Source organism: Tachypleus tridentatus, chromosome 11 (genome assembly GCF_004210375.1).
Source record: "Tachypleus tridentatus isolate NWPU-2018 chromosome 11, ASM421037v1, whole genome shotgun sequence".
NCBI lineage: Eukaryota > Metazoa > Arthropoda > Merostomata > Xiphosura > Limulidae > Tachypleus > Tachypleus tridentatus.
Genome location: NC_134835.1, coordinates 99,708,677 through 99,730,734, shown reverse-complemented (window position 1 = coordinate 99,730,734; position 22,058 = coordinate 99,708,677). Strand labels below are relative to the sequence as shown.

General features: G+C 33.4%; 1 protein-coding gene across 2 annotated transcripts in view; it reads right to left on the bottom strand.

The window, feature by feature from the left end:
* Positions 1-21,433, bottom strand: part of LOC143232887 (deoxyribonuclease TATDN1-like) — a 43,732-nt gene extending 22,299 nt beyond the window's left edge. Inside the window, exons 1-5 of one of the 2 annotated variants that reach the window (XM_076468905.1) lie at positions 21,365-21,433; positions 20,199-20,323; positions 17,222-17,316; positions 8,623-8,686; positions 2,588-2,734 (exon numbers count right to left, since the gene is read on the bottom strand). In XM_076468905.1, coding sequence (XP_076325020.1) covers positions 2,588-2,734; positions 8,623-8,686; positions 17,222-17,316; positions 20,199-20,253 — 361 coding nt within the window. In that variant the 5' untranslated portion in view covers positions 20,254-20,323; positions 21,365-21,433. Of the gene's footprint in view, positions 1-2,587; positions 2,735-8,622; positions 8,687-17,221; positions 17,317-20,198; positions 20,324-20,840; positions 21,077-21,364 lie in introns of those variants that run through there. The other variant, XM_076468906.1, reaches the window with a different exon arrangement.
* Positions 21,434-22,058: the final 625 nt, after the last annotated feature.

Sequence of the window (22,058 nt, the reverse complement as noted above, 5' to 3'; positions counted from 1 at the left end):
TGCAGCAGTCAAAAATGTGTGAAGGTGTTTTTTAATCTAGTTTCCATTTCTTTGCTTGTTTCTCATGGCAGTTGTTGCATTGTATTTTATAAATTACGTTGGTGTTGTGTTTGTCAGTGTAGTTTTTACACAATATGGACTTTAGTTCTGTACCTGGTTTTTAAATAAATTGGTGTTTACTGAAATGTTATGTTTTATTATAATTTTTTCCAAATGTCGAGAACATATGCAGCAGTATAAGGTTTTGTAGTTTTTTGTATCTTAAGATCTACTGTTATTTGTCTGTTGTTGATCAAGGTGTGTGAGTATAATTTTTTTTCACAGTTTTTGAGGAAATTTGTTGATTCTGATGAAGTGTTGTTTCATTTTATTGATTTCATTGTTAATTTTTGTGGCTGTGGTTATTTGGTTCTTCATATGTTGAGTTTTTGTTTTGTTTCTTGTGTTGAGTCCCAGGGAATGTATAATCCAGTATGGGTAATTTTTCTGTGGATTTCTGTTTTGAATTGTGTATCAGTTCTGGTGGTCTTGAGGTTAAGAACTGCTATTTGATTAGTTTTTTTTTCCTGTTCACAGGTGAACTTAATGTTGGGGTGTATCGAGTTAATGTGATTGAAGAAACTTTGTGTGTGTTTTGTAGATGTGAATCCAACAATTGTATCATCAACATACCTGTACCAGTATAGTGGTGGGTGTAAGGCTGAATTGATCGCTTGAGATTCAATCTGTGTCATCACAATGTTGGCAAGAACTGGTGATATGGGATTCTCCATACTTATTAGGCCATTTATTTGTAGGTGTCTGGCAAGAGTCAGTTGCAAACTTTTTTCGTTAACCTGAAGATGACCTAGGAAGGTTGAAACATTGTTTTCTGCTTATCAATAAAAGTGTTAATCCCCATACTAGCCGTTCTGAGATACATTTTTATTTAAAGTGGGTTTCTCATCATCAAGAGTATCCAATTATTTTATACAGTGCTGGAAATAAATATTTTCGAAAAAAGATTCAAGTTGTTTATAATGTTGCACCTTTAACTTCAAACAATTTGCAATACGTAAGCTGAATGCTAACTTGTATGTAACAGCATATTTATTAATAAGATAAAAGCAAACACTGCAAAAATAATTTACTCAATTAAAATATTCCAAACAAGTTAAATCTATTGAAATGAATCAAACAGTGCAAACGTATAAAACAAAATCTGAACAATGATTAATAACATAGATATCATTATTACAAAATAACAACACAGAATCATATTCACAAATTGCAAGTCAGTATTATAACCGGTTGGAAACTTTCTGATGTGTATTAAATGAACTATCAGATGATTTTACTACAAAAATGTTTATCTTAGTAGATTACACTTCATGGGTATCTTTTATAGCTATAAAAAATGAATCCTTTCATATTTTTAACAAGTACTACCAACACCATGCTAAAGCTTTTTGAAAGAAATACAACTATAGCTTTAAAAAAAAAAAGGTAAATCATATTTTATAATAAAGTAATAAAAGCCCAAAAATGTACACTATTCATGTAGTTTAGAAATGAAAAAGTAGGAAGGTAGATTAAAGGTCTATTTGAAATATTATAATTGTTAGTTTTTAATATACTGTTCAAGAGATGTTACAACGTGCCTTAATTAAGTTTTGAAAACATTCTATTATAGTACTGCAGAAAAACGAGTAATGATGAACATGAGGCTTTTTAACAAAATAATAATTTTCCTGAATATCAAAATGCACGTTAAAAGACAAATATGTACAGTTCCAAAGCTCTCTTTTATCATTTGACTTAGAAATGGCTTAAAACAACTGAACAATTTATTTCAAGTAATAAGTTTAAGCATATTTGTAACATAAACACTGACCAAGTCCATTTCAAGTAATAAGTTTGTAACATTAACACTGACCAAGTCCATTTCAAGTAATAAGTTAGTAACATTAACACTGACCAAGCCCATTTCAAGTAATAAGTTTGTAACATTAACACTGACCAAGTCCATTTCAAGTAATAAGTTTGTAACATTAACACTGACCAAGTCCATTTCAAGTAATAAGTTTGTAACATTAACACTGACCAAGTCCATTTCAAGTAATAAGTTTGTAACATTAACACTGACCAAGTCCATTTCAAGTAATAAGTTTGTAATATTAACACTGACCAAGTGCATTTTAAGTAATAACTTTGTAACATTAACACTGACCAAGTCCATTTCAAGTAATAAGTTTGTAACATTAGCACTGACCAAGTCCATTTCAAGTAATAAGTTTGTAACATTAACACTGACCAAGTCCATTTCAAGTAATAAGTTTGTAACATTAGCACTGACCAAGTCCATTTCAAGTAATAAGTTTGTAACATTAGCACTGACCAAGTCCATTTTAAGTAATAAGTTTGTAACATTAACACTGACCAAGTCCATTTTAAGTAATAAGTGTGTAACATTAACACTGACCAAGTTCATTTCAAGTAATAAGTTTGTAACATTAACACTGACCAAGTCCATTTTAAGTAATAAGTTCGTAACATTAACACTGACCAAGTCCATTTCAAGTAATAAGTTTCTAACATTAACACTGACCAAGTCCACATTCCCCGACTGCCACCACTTTTTCTTTATTTTGTAAAACTAACATTTTCAGTTGCAGAAGGTATGAATCAGGATCTCCAGATTCTTCAAACTCCTTACATCGTGTTGGGTGGCACCCTACAGTGGTGTACAGTACATCTGTGAAGACAAAGTATATGTTCAGAGGTTGATTTGGGTTCATTAAAATATATATTTCATAAAGTTCATTAAAGCTCGTTAAACATCTATACAGGAACTAGTAAGTTACAAAATATTAAGAACTGAGCACAACAACTCCAACTACAAATTTAAGCACACAGTAGCCTATAGTTTCATTAATAGTTAGCATAAATTATGCACTACTGCACAGCATTACACTTTTCATTGTAGCATATTTCTGTAAATTATGGTATGAAAGTTTTAGACCACACATTTTAACAAACTTTCCATGGACTCTTCATTATAAGTAAAAGTTGGTCTCTACAATCACAGGCAAACCAAAAATGCAAATTTCCATTGAAGCTTTACTACAGAACTTAACACATACATATTTAAATAGGTGTGGTACTATCCCAGTTTCTTCTATTGCCTTTCTTATGAAAGCAATTAATGATTTTGAGATGTTGCTGAAAGCTTGTAAGCCTTAATTAAATCTAAATCTTACCAATGTTAGAAGGAAATATGATCACTTTCACTGTAATCACTGTTTTTTGAACTGAAAATTGGGTCATTTCATGTAAAATCATCCAGATTTTGGAAAATTTTCCAGGTGACCACCCTCAGAATGCCTTGAAAAAATTCACATGCTCATCGAAGTTGCCCGCTTAAAGCTGCAAGAGTAATGGTGGTAGAAGGCTGAAATTTGCTACACTGACTAATCTCACAGAATTAAAAAATGGTCTTAAACCATCTCTTCAGATTTTCATAGTAAGGCTGTAAAATCACCTGAAAACCCAAAATTCTAAAAAACATTGATTTATTTAATAAACCATAGTTCTAAGACTTAATATGATACAAAGCTGAATTTTGTTTTCACATTTCCTATAACATATCAATTGATAAATCAGCAATTGTTGTAATTAAAAGTCTGTTAGATCTCCTGTAAAAAAATTTAGTTGCATGCAACTTTTTATGATTTAGCTAAAAATAGCCCTACTTCAGGCCACAGTTTGACCATGTCACCAGTTATTCAGCCTTTTGAGACTTTTACCATATATTATTACATATCTGAATATGATCTACAAAAAAATCAAGATGGTGTTCAACCAACTTTTTGAGTTATAATTTTTTAAAGTATCCTCTGACCATACGTTTTTTATTTTAAAAAAATTCAGTTCAGGTGTGTTACTATGTGCAAATATATCCATACAATTTTGAAATAATTAATGAATCCCATTGAAATATGCTAATCAGCCTTTAACATATATTCTTACATCTCTGAATATCAAGGTTGTGAAAAATAATATACTATCAAATTTTATGTGTCTCTGATACGTACCATTGGGCAAAGGACTACATTCAGGGCATTCAGTTCTTACTTATCAATCAGTCCTGCAGAATTGTGTAAAGTTTGATCTACTTGAGCACTATGAAAAAACACAAAACTGTGGCAGGTATTAGGTCACATCATAGCTTTATTCTACTAACACATTCTATATGAGAAGGTTATCAGATGATGATGTGTACACAGTTGTAACTGTTGGTAGTAGCAGTGAAAGTGATGCTGCAGCAGCTCAAATAGGGTCTAATGATAACAATGACAATTATCAGCCAGGGAAATATGTGTCATGCATATATGATCATGAATGGTATATGGGAAACATAAAAGATAGATCAGATGAACATTTTGATGTATTGGTGTCATTTATGAAGAAATCAAGAAACGAACTGTTCTCATGGCCTGTAAGGTCATGTACAGATGAAAGCTGGATTCCTTTCCTACATATTCTTTGTCTGATAAGTGCACCTACTGTGCAAGGCAGTAGTGCTCGCCACTATGTTCTAAGTCAAAGTGATCTCAACATAATCAAACTTGAATTTCAGAAATTTATTCAACCTGTCTGAACTAAGCAATGTTTATTTGATGTTGTTAAGACTAATTTATTGCCAAAGCAGTTTTTGAAACATTTCATTGTCACAATTATTACAGTTTGGTTTGACTATAATCTTTGTCAGTTATCCCCTTTTGAAGCACTGTGCTTTTTGTGTCTGATTTATCTTTGTATTTATTATATTATGAATCTTAAACTCAGCCATATTTGCATAACTGTAATGCATACACAATATATTTGCATTGCCACGTGATCTAACTAGTTATGCTAATAAACGTGTTCAGAAATGAATTAATTCTTTCTTGTTTCTTACAACTTCATAACTTAACATTGTGAAAGTCTGATTAGAATATTTCAATGGCATTCATAATTTTTTTTCAAAATTGTATGGATATATTTGCATACAGTAACAAACCTGAAGTGAATTTTGTTTTCTCAAGTACAAAACGTATGGTCAGAGGATACTTTACAAATTATAATCAAAAAGTAGGTTGAACACCATCTTGATTTTTTTGTAGATCATATTCAAAGATGTAAGAATATATGGTAAAAATCTAAAAAGGCTGAATAACTGGTGACATGGTAAAACTGTGGCCTGAAGTAGGGTTATTTTTTGGTAAATGCATGCAACAAAAATTTTTTTACAGGAGATCTAATAGACTTTTAATTACAACAATTGCTGATTTATCAACTGATATGTTATAGGATATTTGAAAAAAAATAGAGTTCTGTATCTTATTAAGTCTTAGAGTTATGGCTTATTAGATAAACCAATGTTTTGTACAATTTTGGGCTTTCAGGTGATTTTACAGCCTTACTATGAAAATCCTGAGAGAGATAAACTTGGTTTGAGACCATTTTTGAATTCTGTGAGATTAATTCAATCAATGTAGCAAATTTCAGCCTTCTACCACCATTACTCTTGCAGCTCTAAGCAGCCAAAGTTGGCTCAAAACGAATTCACCAAATTTAACAAACAATTAATTAAATTTTACAAGGCTGTAAATCAGAAACTATTAGAGATACTGATCTAATTATTGGCAATTTTTCATTATATGGGAAGATGAGCACATATGAATTTTTTTCAAGGCATTCTGTGGGGGTCACCTGCAGCCCCCTGGATGATTTGACATGAAATGACCCAATTTTGCTTTCATAATCATAGCCTTCACTTTTCCAATGAAGATGTTGATTTATGTATTTTCCTGCACAAGTTTTTTTATTTCATGTCTTTTGAGTTGAACATAATTTAACAATCTCACTATATAACTATACTCTTTCAGAGAAGGTTTTAGAATATTCCTCCAGCCATTTGGCTACCATGGCAATATTACACTGTTGAATACTAGGATACTAATGTTGGGCCAACAATGTAGATAATAAACAAATCACATCCCTTTAAAGTTTTAAATTGCAGCAACTACTAAAATTATTAATAAAAATAAAGTTATTAATCAGCCTTATATACTAGTAGAAATGATGGGAAACCAAAGCCTACTGAATCTGAGCTCTCCAACATGCATTTGCAACTTTGCCAACCCTGTAATCAGACATAAGAAAAATAAAGGGCCTTATAGCTTTGAGAAACTAGAGCCTATCCATGAGCAATATCTCCTTTACCCAAAGAGTGTAAACATGCTACACACTGATGTCTTTGGATAAAAGATCAAAATATGCTCTTCTACTCAGAAAAAGTTGTCCTCTTCTTTACAGATAATTGGTATCTTCAGTCTGTTTTAATAGAGGCTTGTTGTAATAATTCCCAAGCACATGTTGTACATTACTTTTTGACTTGTTTTTCAGGGTCTTCCTAACTGCCCCATTCAGACTTTAACTAGCTTGACATCATAACAATGTTGTGTTACACACATAATGCCATGCTCCATCTGGTAGTTGACAGGCTATTAAATGGAAGAAAAAATGCAAAAATGTGGAACCATTTACACCTATGTTAGTGATTAAATTCAACTAAAACAGAAATGGGCAATCAAAAGAAGTAGCATTATACAAGTAAAAATGGAACTAGATTAGTGTAACTCATGAAATTGAGAAAAATCAAGTGTGACAAACTGACACTTGGCTTTATACACTGCTGGCCAAAATCTTAAGGCCAATGAACATAAAGAAAAAAATATGCATTCTGCATTGGTAGCTTTAACCACTTATTTGAGTAGAGCTTCGAAAGATGAAAATAAGAAAAGGAAAATAAAAATGAAAAACCTTTTTAGCATTTAATAGGAAAAATGTGAACACTATGAAATTATCCTAAATACCAGCTGGTCAAAAGTTTAAGACCATACTGAAACGAAGTGTTAATCGGTAAACACGTAACAAAATTTAGTCATTTGTGTTCAAGCATTAGCGTTGTGAACATCTCCCACTGACATCTCCTGTGTTACATTGGGTAAAACATGGCAAAGGGTAAAAAACTGACAAAGTTTGAACGTGGCAGAATTGTCGAGTTGCAAAAGCAAGGTCTCTCTCAACGTGCCATTGCTGGTGAGATTAGGCATAGTTAAACTGCTGTTGCAAATTTCTTAACACCCTGAGGGATACGGAATGAAAATTTAAAGTGGTAGGACCAAGAAAATTTTGCTGGCATTGAGCAGGAGGATTTGACAGGTTGTCCAGCAAGACACCAGCCGATCATCAAACCAGATTAAGGCCCTTACAGATGCAGAATGCAACTCAAGAACAATAAGACAGCATCTACAAGAGAAAAGCTTTAAAAACCGTATACGTCTTCAAGGTCCACGCCTCCTTCAACACCACATAATAGCTCAGTTAAACTTTGCTGAGAACCACCAAACATAGGATGTAGAAAAGTGGATGGTTTTGTTCTCTGATTAGAAAAAAATTAACATGGATGGTCCAGATGGCTTCCAATGTTACTGGCATGATAAGGATATCCCACCAGAGACATTTTCTGCATGACACAGTGGATGAGATTCCATCATGATCTGGGGTGCTTTCTCCTTACATGGAACAATAGAGCTTCAGGTTATATAGGAGCGTCGAACAGCAGCTTGCTACACTGTCATGTTGGAGAGAGCATCCTCATTGACTGAAGGCCCTCACTTGTGTGGAAATGACTGGATCTTTCAGCAGGACAATGCTGCAATCCACAATACCCACAGGACAGAGGTCATTTTCACGAAGAATAATGTGATTCTTTTGGACCATCCAGCGTGTTTGCCCAAATTGAACCCCACTGAAAATGTTTGGGGTTGGATGGCAAGGGAAGTATATGGAAATGGCGTCAATTCCAAACACTGCATGATCATCGTGAAGCCATCTTCACCACTTGAAATAGCATTCCAGCCAGCTTTCTGCAAATGCTTATATGGACCATGCCAAAGCAAATGTTTGAAGATATTCACAATGACGGCCATACAACTCACTACTGAGACCTCTTGTTGGGCATTTCCTACCTTTTTTAGGACTTCGTTTTGGTATGGTCTTAAACTTTTGACCAGCTAGTATTTAGGCTAATTTCATAGTGTTCACATTTTCCCTATTAAATGCTAAAAAAGTTTTTATTTATTTTTTTCCCTTTTCTTATTTTCATCTTTCAAAGCACTACTCAAATAAATGGTTGAGTCTAACAATGCAAAATGCATATTTTTTCTTTATGTTCATTGACCTTACAATTTTGGTCAGCAGTGTATATATATTTTGATTATTTTGTGTCTTTTTACATTAGATATCTTATAATTTTCTAATTGCTTCACCAAATAAATGAGAAAAAGTTTTGATTAAAAAATAGTGAAAATATATATTCGAGTGTAGAAATGTTTCTCAGTGAATCACTTTTTCTAACTGGTGCAAGGATTTATATTTTGTTTTGTTTTTTCAACCAAATTATTAAGGATTTTTAATGTTAAAGATTCAGTATTTTTTGTTACTTAATGAGTTCAATATAAGCTTCCTAAAAAAAGATTTTAAAAAAAGGTTTATAACCTATGCTTATACTACCACAAGTTACATTACTCTTACCATTTGTTTTTGCTAGTTCTAAGGATGCCTTACTATCTTCTAAACTTCCACCAGTAACAATAATCTGGAAGAAATATAACTAGAATTAGAATTATCAATACCTTTACCTTACCAAATACTCTCTGAAATTTGATAAAGGTATCTGTGTTGGTATACTGGATGAAACTGCAGAGAGTCAGGGCCCCCTATACTCTGAAAGTACACCACTGGTTAGAACCCAATACTGTTAAAACTTTGAAATTAATGCAAATAATGTTTTAATTGAATTATTTTACAATAATTTATGTGTGAATGTAAATATATTAATGTAATAACCTGTTCACTTTACTACATTAACCACCACCTGTGCCAAAGAGGCCTATCACCTAATACCAGATCTCAACAGATCAGCTGGAACATAACAGATACAGCAGTGATCACGGTACATATTAAATTCAGTCTAAATGTTTTGTTTGACTGAACTTCTGCAACAGATTCACTGTAGAGTGTATTTTCTCATCTTTTATGGAGACTGTATTGTAACTGGCAATGGTGAATTTTCCTAGTAATAAAATATTTGTATAAAACTAGCTACCAAAAGAAAGAGTCATTAAGTGACTATATTAACTGCTAGTTTTATAACTTTAAAACTATCTTATTTCTCTATGAACACTTGTCTTTGCATTTGTTTAAAAATGTAGCCTCTAGGCCAAAGTTTACAGGTCAAAGTATCAAGTCTTTCTGGTTTAATATGTTCTTTTACAGTTCAAAATTATCATGTTTCTGGTGTAATACATTGCTTTACAGGACAGAAGTATCATGTCCCTGGTTTAATTCTGAAAGGTTGAACAGTATTTAGCAAGGGAATCCAATAAGCTTCTTTTATTTCTCTCTCTGCTCTAGTTTTGAATCCCGTTTCAATGCCAGTGAGACTAACATCGTTAATGGAATGATCATGATGGCTGAAGCGGTCAGCAACAGGGAGATCATTTTCGGTATTGATAGAGGATCTGCGATTGTTAAAACGTCTTCTGATAACTGTTTGTGTATGTCCTATACACCGATAATTGCATTTCTTACCCTGTATGAGGTAAATGGTGTTTTTTGTTTCACAAGTGATTTCTTTAGATATTTTAAAATTTTCATTGATTGTGCTTGTTAGGAAACGAATCAGTGGTTTTTATGAACTTGCAGGTTCGACAACAGGCTTTATTGCATGGACGACAACCATTTTAGGATGAGGTGTAATTTATTTTTGTGTGAACAAGGATATCTTATAGAGTTCTGTTTTTTCAGAAGGAAACAACAAGAGCTTCAGGAAATATCCATTTAAGACAGCTGTCAAGCTGTAGTAGATGAAAATGTTTTATCAGAATACATCAAAATTTCTGAATATAAAATGTTAAGCAATAACGAGGAATTCCATTTGAAAGTTTACAATTACTCAGGTTTCGGATGTTTTTCCACTGAATGTTGTTAGCCTTCTCAATTTGTTTGTCAATTCTGATTTCTTTATACCCTCTCTGTAACATAGTCTTAGATCCTTAGTGCATTTTCCGTAATGTGTTTCATCCGAGTATATTTTCTTTATTCTAAAAGTTGGACTGTAGATAATGTTTTGTTTAGTGTGAGAAGGGTGACAGCTTATATAGTGAAGATTCCGTGGTCTGTCTGTAGGCTTTTTGTACATGTCAGTTTTTAAAATGTGATTTTTTAGAGAATGTTATATCAAGGAAATTAATCTGCGTAGGCAAATAATCACAAGTAAACTTGTTTTGTGAAAGGAGTTTGCAAGTGTGATAAATTCTGAGTGATCGTAGGTCGGCTGTCCAAATGAAAAATATGTTGTCTATGAAATGTTTCCATGTATGAGGTTTTACAGGACTGGGTGGTAAAAGCTGGAATTCAACATGAGCCATAAAGATATTGGCATAATTGGGAGCCATTTTGGTACCCACTGCAGTACAGTTAACTTGAATGTAATACTTGTTATTAAATTCAAAGTTGTTCAGAGTTAGAAGTAGGCTGGCAAGATCAGTAGTTGTTTGAGATTCCGATGGGTTAAAGATGTTTAATGCAGACTTTAGAGTTTCTAATCCTTTATTATGTGGGATGTTGGTGTAAAGAGAAGAAACATCCATCATGCAAAGAAGACTATTTTGTGGTAACTACCTGTTAGTTTTAATATCTTCTCTGATGTTGGGAAAGTGAGTAGTACCCTTTGTGTAAGAGGATACAAAAACTAATTTTACGTGTTGGTCAACAAAAGCAGACAGCTTTTCAGTAACCACGTTTATATTAGAAATTATGGATCAACTGGGATTGTTTGGTTTGGTATTTTGGGTAGGAGATAAAATTTACCTGGAGAAGCCTGTCTGGATATTAAATACTGAAAGGTTTCTTTGTTGATTTTATTGTCTTTGAGGAGTTATTTAACTTTATCAGTTATGGTTTTAATAAAATGAGTTGTAGGATCATGTGAGTTTTTTTATAGAAATTAATGTCCTCTGGTTGCCAGTCAGCTTTCATGATATAATTATTTTTGTCAAGGATAACAATGGATCCACCCTTGTCTGCTGGCTTTACGGTGATGTTGTTATTCAATTTAAGATTATTCATAGCATTTCTTTTGTTTTGTTTAATGTTATTAGGACAATGCTTGAAAAATTTTAAGATCTGTATTATGTCATTTTCTACAGCTTTGATACAACTTTCTAGAAGTGGTTCTCTGTTTGGTGGAGGTGTCCATAAAGACTTTTCTTTAAAGTTAGACCTATGATGATTTTCAGTTGGGTGAGGTTTGTAAAAAATTTGCAGTCTTAAATTTTCTAGAGAATTCATGAAGGTCAGAAAGAAGTTCAGACTCATTAATATAGATGTTATTTGGGTTGAAGTTGAGACCTTCTCCATGGAGACTGAGTTCTGCTTCAGAGGGAGTTAGGTTTGAGAGATTAACAACAGAGATATTTCATGATTATTCATTGTTATTTGCATGTTTTTTGGTTGTTATTTTCAACATATTTGTCAGTTAAAGAAGGTTTAAGTGTATTAGAGTATAGAGTCTTTTTTAATCATTTTTTAGTCTGTTAGGTTGGAGATAAAGGGAGATTTGTGCTTTTTACTAGACTATTTAATGTTGTGGTAGTTGCTTTATGACAAGAAGTAATGCAGTTAAAGTGTTTTATTGTATTGGTGTTGTTGGTAGAAAACTGTTTTTTGTTATTCTTTTTGAGAAGGAATGTATTTGTTTTATTTGTGATTTTTTTCAGTTCTTTTTCATCCTCCAAAGCATTGTATAGATGATAATAATGGAAAATTTCTATATCTAGAATATCAACAGACTTTTGACAGAATGTTTTAATGATATTCATGAAATCTGAGGTGATTCCAAGGATCTGTTGCCAATTGTTGTAGAAGTTACTATCATGTGCTCCCATTTTCATTGGAGCTTTAAATAAGAGAGATTGAGGTATGTTTATTTTCTATGTTTTGTGCTAGCGACTTGGCATGCTAATTATGCCCCTGGTTTAATATATTGTTTTATAGGACAGAAGTATCATGCCTAAAATTTAATACATTGTTTTACAAGAAAGGAGGTTGGGTTGGTTGTTTAGCATTTATTGGCACAAAGCAACTGGGCTATCTGCACCAAACAGCTGGTACAAAAGCAAAATCATTAAAATATGTAAAATGAAATCAAGTTAAAACAAAACATAGTCCAATTTTCAAATTAAATTCTTAATAGAGTTAAAAAGATCAATGACCCTTAAAAACACAACTGAGGTGGACAGTGTCGCTATCACCAAAGACACTGTCCAACATCAAGGGTGAACCCATGGTAAAAGGTAAAAGTATGTTTAAAATGGTGATGTCTCTCTTGATTGTAATGATAGCATGACAGTAAAATGTGGGATATTGAGAACCAAATATGACAGGCAACAGATTTGCACATCAGTACGAGATAAAAGAAAGCAATGAGTTGAAAAAACTGTGACCAATGCATAGCCTAGCGAGAACAACTTTCTCCTTTCAATCCTTACAAAAGCAAAACAGCAATAGAAGGTTTGATCTGGAAAAGCTTGTTATCACATTGCTCACTCCAAGTTGACTGCCAACTGGTGCAGAACCAAGTCTTGAATACATTTGCTGTGGTCCATTTCATTAAGCAGTTGAGGGCAGTCTGTAGCTGTTGTTCAATAAACCTCATGTTCGATGACTGACATGAAATGTACAAGTCACTGACAAAAAGACCATTTGCAACTGTATGAGAGTTGTCCACTGATGACATTAATCTTCATAAGTAAAAGTGTACCACTTAACACGCAGCCCTGAGGGACTCCAAGCTCTTATGGGAGAGAAAAAGAAAGTGTCAAACCCACACAAACTTGGAATCATTGGTTCATTAAATGTTTAATAAAAATGAGTAAATTACCACACAATCCATACGAGTGGAGGTCTCAAAATGCCATACCTCCATGTTGTATTATAGGTTTTCTCATAGTAAAAAATACATATACAAGAATTTGTTGCTTGAGAAAGGCTTCTCTGATTGATGTTTCAAGTCGAATCAGGTGGTCCATGGTGGAGAGCTGTGGTCAGAACTCACACTGGGTAGGTGAGAAGAGGTTGTTTGATTCAAAAAACCAAACAAGATGAGCATTAACCACCATTTCTAAGCAACTGGTTGGCAATTCAAAGAAATTTTGGGATCCTTCCCAGGCTTAGGAAAAGAAAGTACAGTAGCATAGCACCAAACATCAGGAAAAACATTCTTCTGCCAGACCTGGTTAAAAACAACCCAAAGAATAACAAGAAAGGCAGGAGAAAGATGGCACAGCATCTTGTAATGAATATCATCAGGTTCAACTGATGTACTGCCAGCCCAATGAAGAGCAAGCTTAAGTTCTACTAGCATAAAGAGTGATTACTGTCAGAGACAATCAGCCCAAAAAGAAAGAGGTGATTGCACTGCCGATGTCTTGATGGCTAAGAAGGTAGGGAATGAAGCAGAAGTGCCAGGTGCACAAGAAAAGCTTTTGCAGAGAGCATTGGGAATGCTCTGGGCATCAGCAACTTCATGGCCATCAGAGAGCAAGATCACAAGGGGGCAAAAGTATACTGTCCATTAACCTTTTGAATCTTGTCTCATATGTTTTTGGAACTGGTGGTAAAAGACATGCTAGAGGTCTATTTAATCCAAGATTCATCCTGGCTTTGATGTCTGACATGCTGTGCACACAAATTTAAAAGTGTGGGATACCTATGAAAAGTATCACAAACCCATTTTTGAGCTTTCTTTGCCATCTGGCAGGAAGGAATCCATCAAGGACGAGAATACTGTGAGAAATGTGTCAAGGTTATATGAATACACTGAGCAGCTGCTTAGACAATACAGTAAATCACTGCTGCCATGCAGTTGTTTATCAATGGTTTACAGACAATGACAGGATCAAGTTCTGAGTTGGCCTGGTCCAACTTCCACCAAGGCATGCAGGTCAGGTGTCATCAACCATGGCCAGTCTCTCTCAAAATTATGGGAAAATGATTAATGCCCCATGGACTACTGTCAACCCTCCAAGAAAAGTGAAGGAAAACAGATAGAAAGATCAATAGCAGTAAAAGACTGACTAGGTGCGTAAAAATAAGTATAATGGACCAGTACTGAAGAGAGAGAGAGGCTGTGATCCAAGAGTATACACTCTATGGAAAAAACCCTCCCATCAATATTAGCACCAGAGGGAATTATGTCCATTGAAATCCCCCAAGATAAAAAAGGGAGGTGGTAACTGCTCAGTGAGGGCATGAATGTCTGACTGATCACAGGTCTCTCCAGGAGATAAGTAGAGAGAACAAAAAGTGATGTTATGACCCAAAAGAGCACGGATGCTTACAGCCTCCAAGGGTGTATCAAGTAGCAAAAATAGGCTGGATACATGTCAAAGAACTAGCACTGCCACCCCACCCTGCACTTGTCCATCACACAACCTGTCATTTCTGTACAAACAAAAATGTTGAAGGGTGATATTATTGGCAGGTTTCAGAAATGTTTCCTGTAAGGAGAGACACACACAGGATGATAAGAATTAGTCAAATCTTTAATGTCATCTATATCTGAACAAAATCCTTGACAGTTCCACTAGATCAGAGTGACCATTTTTATTTACATAGCAGAGAACATGATGGGGAGACCTGTTTTCGACCAGGTTTTTTTCTCTTTATTGGACAAAGGTTTATTAACCTTCATGGATCCTGTCTTAGGTTGAGTAAGCAGATCTCTGTGAGTGGACAAATGTTTCAGTGACTGAGGGCATGAATGAATGGTTGTTTTACTTCTTGGGACTGCAGAAGAGGATGAACTTGAGGAAACACCCGAAACACTAGCCAAAGGAAGTGAAACCTGGCAGTCATTGGAAGGAGTAGCAGGGACAGAAATGGAAGTAGACATATATTCATCAACTCTTTTAATTATGGATGGCAAAAGATTCTTCATATGTTTTGCAAATGACTCTGCCAAAGGCATGCAGAGATGCTTACACTCCCACTGTGGCTGTGGAATGGAGTGCAGCAGCAAATGTCTGAGATGGAGTTCAGGACAATAATTTCTGAGCCTCTGGGTAGGAGATATTTATAATCTTCAAGCATTGCACCTTTTTCTCCTTCACCCACTTAATGCAAGAAATAAAGTAAAAGGAGTGTGGAACACCACAGTTAACACAGCATGGTTTGCACTCATAAGCATCATGGTCTTTGCTACAACAACGAGTGCATGTTAAAGAACTACAACATGGTGTTTTTGAGTGACTGAACCATTGACACTGGAAACATCTGAGAGGGTTGGGAATGTATGGCCATACCTCACAGTTCAGATAACTTGCTTTGACTGTGGCAGGGAAACATAGTGATGTAAATGTTAATATCAGGACATTAGTAGGCGTCATAATTCTGTCTTTGCACGTGTAGATTCAGCACACTGTAGAAATGCCTTGGCTTAAAAAACCAGTGAGGATCTCCAACTCAGGAATGTTCTTTAAATCTTTCTTGAACATTACTCCTCTGGAAGGATTTGCAGTTGTATGGGGAGTAACTTTGATGGGTATATCCCCAAAAGCCTTCAATATCAAGATGAGTTTGGTATGTTGTGGTGAAGATGTTTCCACCATAATGTCTCCAGAGCATAACTTCTTTACTGACTTAGAAAAGCCAGCAAGCCCCTCTAATCCCTTTTGAATAAAAAAGGGGACATCTGCTCTGAAAATTTCTCAGTTAAGGAATGGATAATTACAAATAAAGGTACAGAATCTGACTGTGACATCGACTTTACAGTAGAGTCAACCATGGGTGGTAATTTTCCAATAATCTGTCTTTTTAATTTTTATTTATATTTTCATAAATGGGGGTATCCATAATAAAGAAGCTATACTTCAGTGCCCACTGGCCCCACCCACCATGGAGCTCTATAAGGAAAAACATTACAATGCCAAACAAGGTCACTGTAGCAATGCCAGGGTTTAATGATCACTATACCCAGACACTAGCATCAGACACAATGTCTGCAACAACACCTACTGAGAACATCCAACACTGGTACTCAGTTGACCCTAGCCCAAGTGGACCAGCCAAGTGACACTTTGGGGTCCAACCCAAGGCTGCCTCCATCTACAAGACTTCAAGGCCAAAGTGGTATGTTGGAGTTGGCCCCTCAACCACCAAGATCCTCTCCCCCCCTTCACAGGTTGCCATGCATGGCAAGCACATGGGTGGATGTTCAGATCCCAGAGAAGGTAAACAGAAAATACAGAACCTTCACCATGTACAGGAATCCACCTTGAGGGGCAAGAAAGGAGTATCATGTCTAGTTTAATATGTTGTTTTACAGAACAGTAGTATCATGTTTCTAGTTTAATAGATGGCCTTATTACAAAATACAAGAAAAATACCTTTTTCTGAAAGTATTTTCAGTGGTTGAATGAAACATGTAGGAAAAAAATGAACAATAATATTTGAGATAATAGATTTAAGGTTTGCCATTTCAGAAGTCAAAGTGTTTTTTTTTTTAAATAAATTTTATTTGAATGACACTAATCAACTTGTTAAAACATTTTGGCTGACACTGATGTATAGAATTAGTTTTAATTATTTTAAATTTTTCTATATAATTTTCTACAGATGTAGGGTTGCATGTATTTTGTTTTTCACGCTATTCTGTTGGTCATTTTGACAAATAAAAAATGACTTAAATGGGTCAAATGGCTGTGTCACCTTGCTTTATCTTATACCTATTTTTTTCCCCCACAATCCAACTTTATAAACAATAGAAGATCTTATCTTTATTGCTACAGTTTCAAATGTATCCAAACCAAACACACGTATCTGTTGTTGAAAGGGGCTTCTTCTCTTAAACCTGAATTATTTTCTATTGCCAATCACTGTAAACAGTACGTACACTATACCTGTGAGACTTATGCTTGTATCTACAAACTTCTTTCTCATTGCTGTCTTTGCCATGATTAAATGGCAGATCTCGTTTCTCACTACTGAAAATGAGACAATGTTAGCCTATCTTCAACCTATAGCTGTAGAAATAAAAATACATACTTAACTGTTAAGTTCCATGTCTTACCTTTTCAACACCATTAGTTGTTGCTCTCTTTATGACTTCATGGAGATCTTCCACATGTTTCTTGGAACCATTGTAGATTCCTTTAAACATTGGATCTGGAATAAGATTATTCATATAAACATCTTTTATGTAACATAAGATTTGATGCTTTTACTTTTATTTTAGTACATTTGCTTAGGAAATGGCTGATATGTCATACAAAACCAGTTATCACTCCTCACTATACTGATTCTGAACATCAAATGACATTGAACATTACTACCAATGCCATGCAGAATGCTACTACAGTACATTAACTGTTTGGTAGAAATATATAAATAAGAATTGTACAAATAATAGCTAAAATTAGCACAAGATGTAGTTATTATTTAACATGGATATATTCACTAAAGGGTATACTTAATATTTTGACATGTTGACTCCTAAGCCTATTTTGCCAATACTTTACATGGTTCCACTAGTCATTTACAATTACTTTTTTAGAAAAAGTGTAAATGTGGCTATTCTATTCCAGCCAATAGATGAATCTTTAAAAAGAAAATAGAGCACAACTCATTGGTGGTTCCGTGTGAGTCTTACTGGAAGACGATCACAACCCAATGCTGGGTCATGTGGGAGCCAGAGTATTAAAGAAATGATTTAAGAATGACTATATCTTAAGTGATACTGTCATCTAATGTTTCTGTCTAAATTGCTGTTGATAGTAAGCTATTAAAGGCTATGTTTAAAAAATTAATATTCTATATCACAAAACAGATAATTTCAACTTAGTACTTAATGGGTCTAAGTTTAAAAAACATGAAATGCACAGATATACAAAATAAACCTCTAATATCCTTGTTATAAAAGCAAAAAGAAGCAAGACCAGAAAGTCAGTTTAGTCTTCTAATGTATTTCACAATCTGAATCACGTATGTACTTTTCATGTCCAAATAAAATCAAAGGTTACAGTCCCTACCAATTTGTTAAATAACTTTAATCAGCTTTTAAAATAAGCTTAGTTTGGTTAAACAAAAACACTAGTTACACAGCTTATATTGTAATAGCCAAATGGTACTGTAATAATTAAATGCCTAGCATAATTTTTTTTTTTTTTACACCAGTAACTGAAACTGGCCATTAGTATCTGGTTCGAAGTACCTACATTACATCATTTAAGTGTGAAATCTAGTTTTCAAGTAGTTTAAAGCATTTTTATAATAATTTTGACTGCTTATAAGTTTTGACACTGATTTAGATATTGGCAGCATATAAAGTTCTCCATGCCCAAAATGTTAGCTTATAAAATATCATTCAAAAGTTATAATTTATCAATATAATATTTGTGAAGAAGCTAAAACTGATAAACTATCAAAGTTTATGTATACTCTCAACTGAAAACAATAAATATGTTGACTCCACACCAGAACAGTTTATTGCTGGTCAAACATCTCTCCCCTCAAATCACGGACAGCCACTGCAGCAAATTTATCTTTGTCAATCCATGTAGCATAACACCATCCCTAATGTTCTGAACCATGAACCACAAACAGGCAACATGCGAGGCATTAACCATTTTTTATTTAATACTTATTGTTGCATTTTTTTTTCCATAAACTTCAAGAACACACTGTAAATAACATCAGTTTAATACTATTACTGTTAGTACTAATATGTACTTTGTACCAACTTTTCTTATAATCTTTTTGTTGAGGCATTTGTGGTAATGATACACAACTGAAGTAGTGTCTGCACTTTCTACTTTTTAAACATAATAAAAAATAATACATACAAGAGAAATGTACCAAGTCAAAATAATTGCTTTTTTCTAATTTACTAATTTACCAAATTTCTAATTTAGTGGGTTTATTTTTGTAGCAACTGTCATTCAGAAAGATAAAATTTCTAATATTAAAGTATGAATTTACATTGATAGAATTAATGTTGGCACTGAAATATACAATGTAATAATAAGCACAGAAACCTTTAAAGTAAACTCAAAAAGTAGGTTGAACACCATCCTGATTTTTTGTAGATCATATTCAGAGATGTAAGAATATATGGTAAAAATCTGAAAAAGCTGAATAACTGGTGACATGGTCAAACTGTGGCCTGAAGTAGGGCTATTTTTAGCTAAATCATAAAAAGTTGCATGCAACTAAATTTTTTTACAGGAGATCTAACAGACTTTTAATTACAATTGCTGATTTATCAATTGATATGTTATAGGAAATGTGAAAACAAAATTCAGCTTTGTATCATATTAAGTTTTAGGTCTACAGCTTATTAAATAAACTAATGTTTTTTTACAATTTTGGGTTCTCAGGTAATTTTATAGCCTCACTATGCAAATCCTAAGAGAGATAAACTTGGTTTGAGACCATTTTTGAAGTCTGTTGGATTCATTCGATCAGTGTGGCAAGTGTCTACCACCATTACTCTTGCAGCGTTAAGCAGCCAAAGTTGCCCAAAAACGAATCTGCCAAAAATAACAAAAAAGTAATTTAATTTTACAGGGCTGTAAATCAGAAACTATTAGAGATATTGATTTAATCTTTGGCAGATTTTCATTATATGGGTAGATGAGTACATGTGAATTTTTTCAAGGCATTCTGTGTGGGCCACCTGCAGCCCTCTGAATGATTTGGCATGAAATGACCCCACTTCTTTCAAGAACCTTTATATCATTACCATCATCTGGAAAATAAGTAATATACAAACATTCAGAGACACACACACCAATTCTCATGATACATGAACAACCACGTAAGTATAAAAAATTATACTTTCGTTTGTGGTTTGCAACCTTTTTTAAGTTTCAATATCATTACTAAACAGGTCATATGTTCATTTTTGTCAACTGAATGTTAAGAATTAGTAATTTTTGTGAATTTTTCTGGAGGAAATAGTGAACAATTACAGAATAGCTAATAACTTCCTGTCACTCAAATTTTCTTTTTGCATACTGCATATCTACAAGTTTAGGCATACTATATACCTGTAAGATTTGCACCTATGTCTATGAACTTCTTTCTTATTACTGACGTTGCCATGATTAAGTGATTGTCCTCTTTGTTTCTCAATAATAAAACCTGGTGATGTTAGCCTGTACTCAACCTATAGCTGTAAAAATAAAAACAAGACGTAAAATTATTCAAGTCATATATAAAGATATTTCTTTGTTATTAATAATCCTGTACTTACAAACCTAACATATACTATACAGATAACTTTGTAAATTCTAAGAACTTGCTACTGAAGGCAAAGAATGTGTACACTGCACTACATCTGCCACAACAATGCTGATAAGGCCTTTTGCTCACCCACTGAAGATAATCCAATTTCTTTTTTATTTTGTAAAAATATTTTAGAAACATGCAACTTACTTTAGACGACAATAATTAAAATTTTTAAACAGGTTTCTACCAACTTGCAGAAAAAAAATTAACTTCTAGATTTATAAACTTTAAAAAATTAATTCCTAGCTAGCCTAAAAAAATATTGGGATTTTGTTTAAAATATATGGATTTTTAATGGGAAAGTAAGATTACATGGATTCCTATAAAATTGTGCTGAGCCTATAGCCTGACCCTTTTCCCATAATAACAGTATTAGTATAAACAAATCATGGCTTGTTTACCTGAGTATTCATACTTAGAATCAAAATCAGAGCCACAGCGTTTGAGTTGGAGTTCAACTCTACAACTCTAATATTCCAAAATGAGCGAATTTAATTTAGTTTAAGCTACACCAGATAATAGTGATTGCTAATCTTGTTATTTATACATCAGTTTATACGTGTATATTACTTCATAATAAGTAAATCATTAACTCGATTTAAATAATCCAGTTTTTACTTAGTGGTATTAATGTATTATACAATTAGTATTATACATAATTATATAACATTTTTAATTTTAGCTTTAGCTCTAACTTCTTCTAAATGACTAAAATCAATAGAATAGCATTAATACTATAAAACTCATATATTACTAACAATACTAATATATTTTGTCAACAACAAAGTTTTTATTTTATTAATAATACATCTCATGCTATCACATCAGTAGATGACCATGACAACTACAACCTATAGAAAAAGCTACCAGTACAATACTCCAAACGTAAACAAGCATATTATTTGTTACACAGAAAATTACAAACCATGTTTTCACTAATTTCGTGACATATCACCCTCTAGTAGTGAAAGTAGTTTTTTTAGGTCGATTTATTAAATACAATTTATTCACTGCAGTTTTGTTGAATAAAAATATATATTTATATAACCGAAAATAAGAACATATAAAATATACCACATTACAGGAAACTATTTTCCCAAGTTAACACATCTTCGAAATTTTAGTTCTACTGATTTATTTCATGATTTAACTTTCATTCGTAAAACGAGTAAATTACTCTAAATTTTACAAAAAAAACAACAACAACAACAAACTAATAACCAATTTGATGAAAAAAAAACCACTTTGGAAGTAAGTTTAGATGTGGCTTGAATGGGTAATGTAAAAACTTTATTGCAAATTTAACACCAACAAATGTACAACGTTTTGACAGTGTTTTGTTATCGTAACACCTATTAGGATCGTTGTGGATTCGTCACTGTATTCAATTCAACATACAATAATCTTTTATTTGTTACAAATATCGCATTTTAGTAAAAAAACAAACAAAAACAGTTTCTTAACAAGTGTTACATGGAAGATCCATTCATGATGTCAGATTTAGTAAGTCGTGATACAAAATGATAAAACCGTATAGCCTAAGAGCTTTCGACAGGGGAACTTTCTCCTCAAAGACCAACTGTTTTGAATTTTGCGCAAAGCTGCTCGAGGGCTATCTC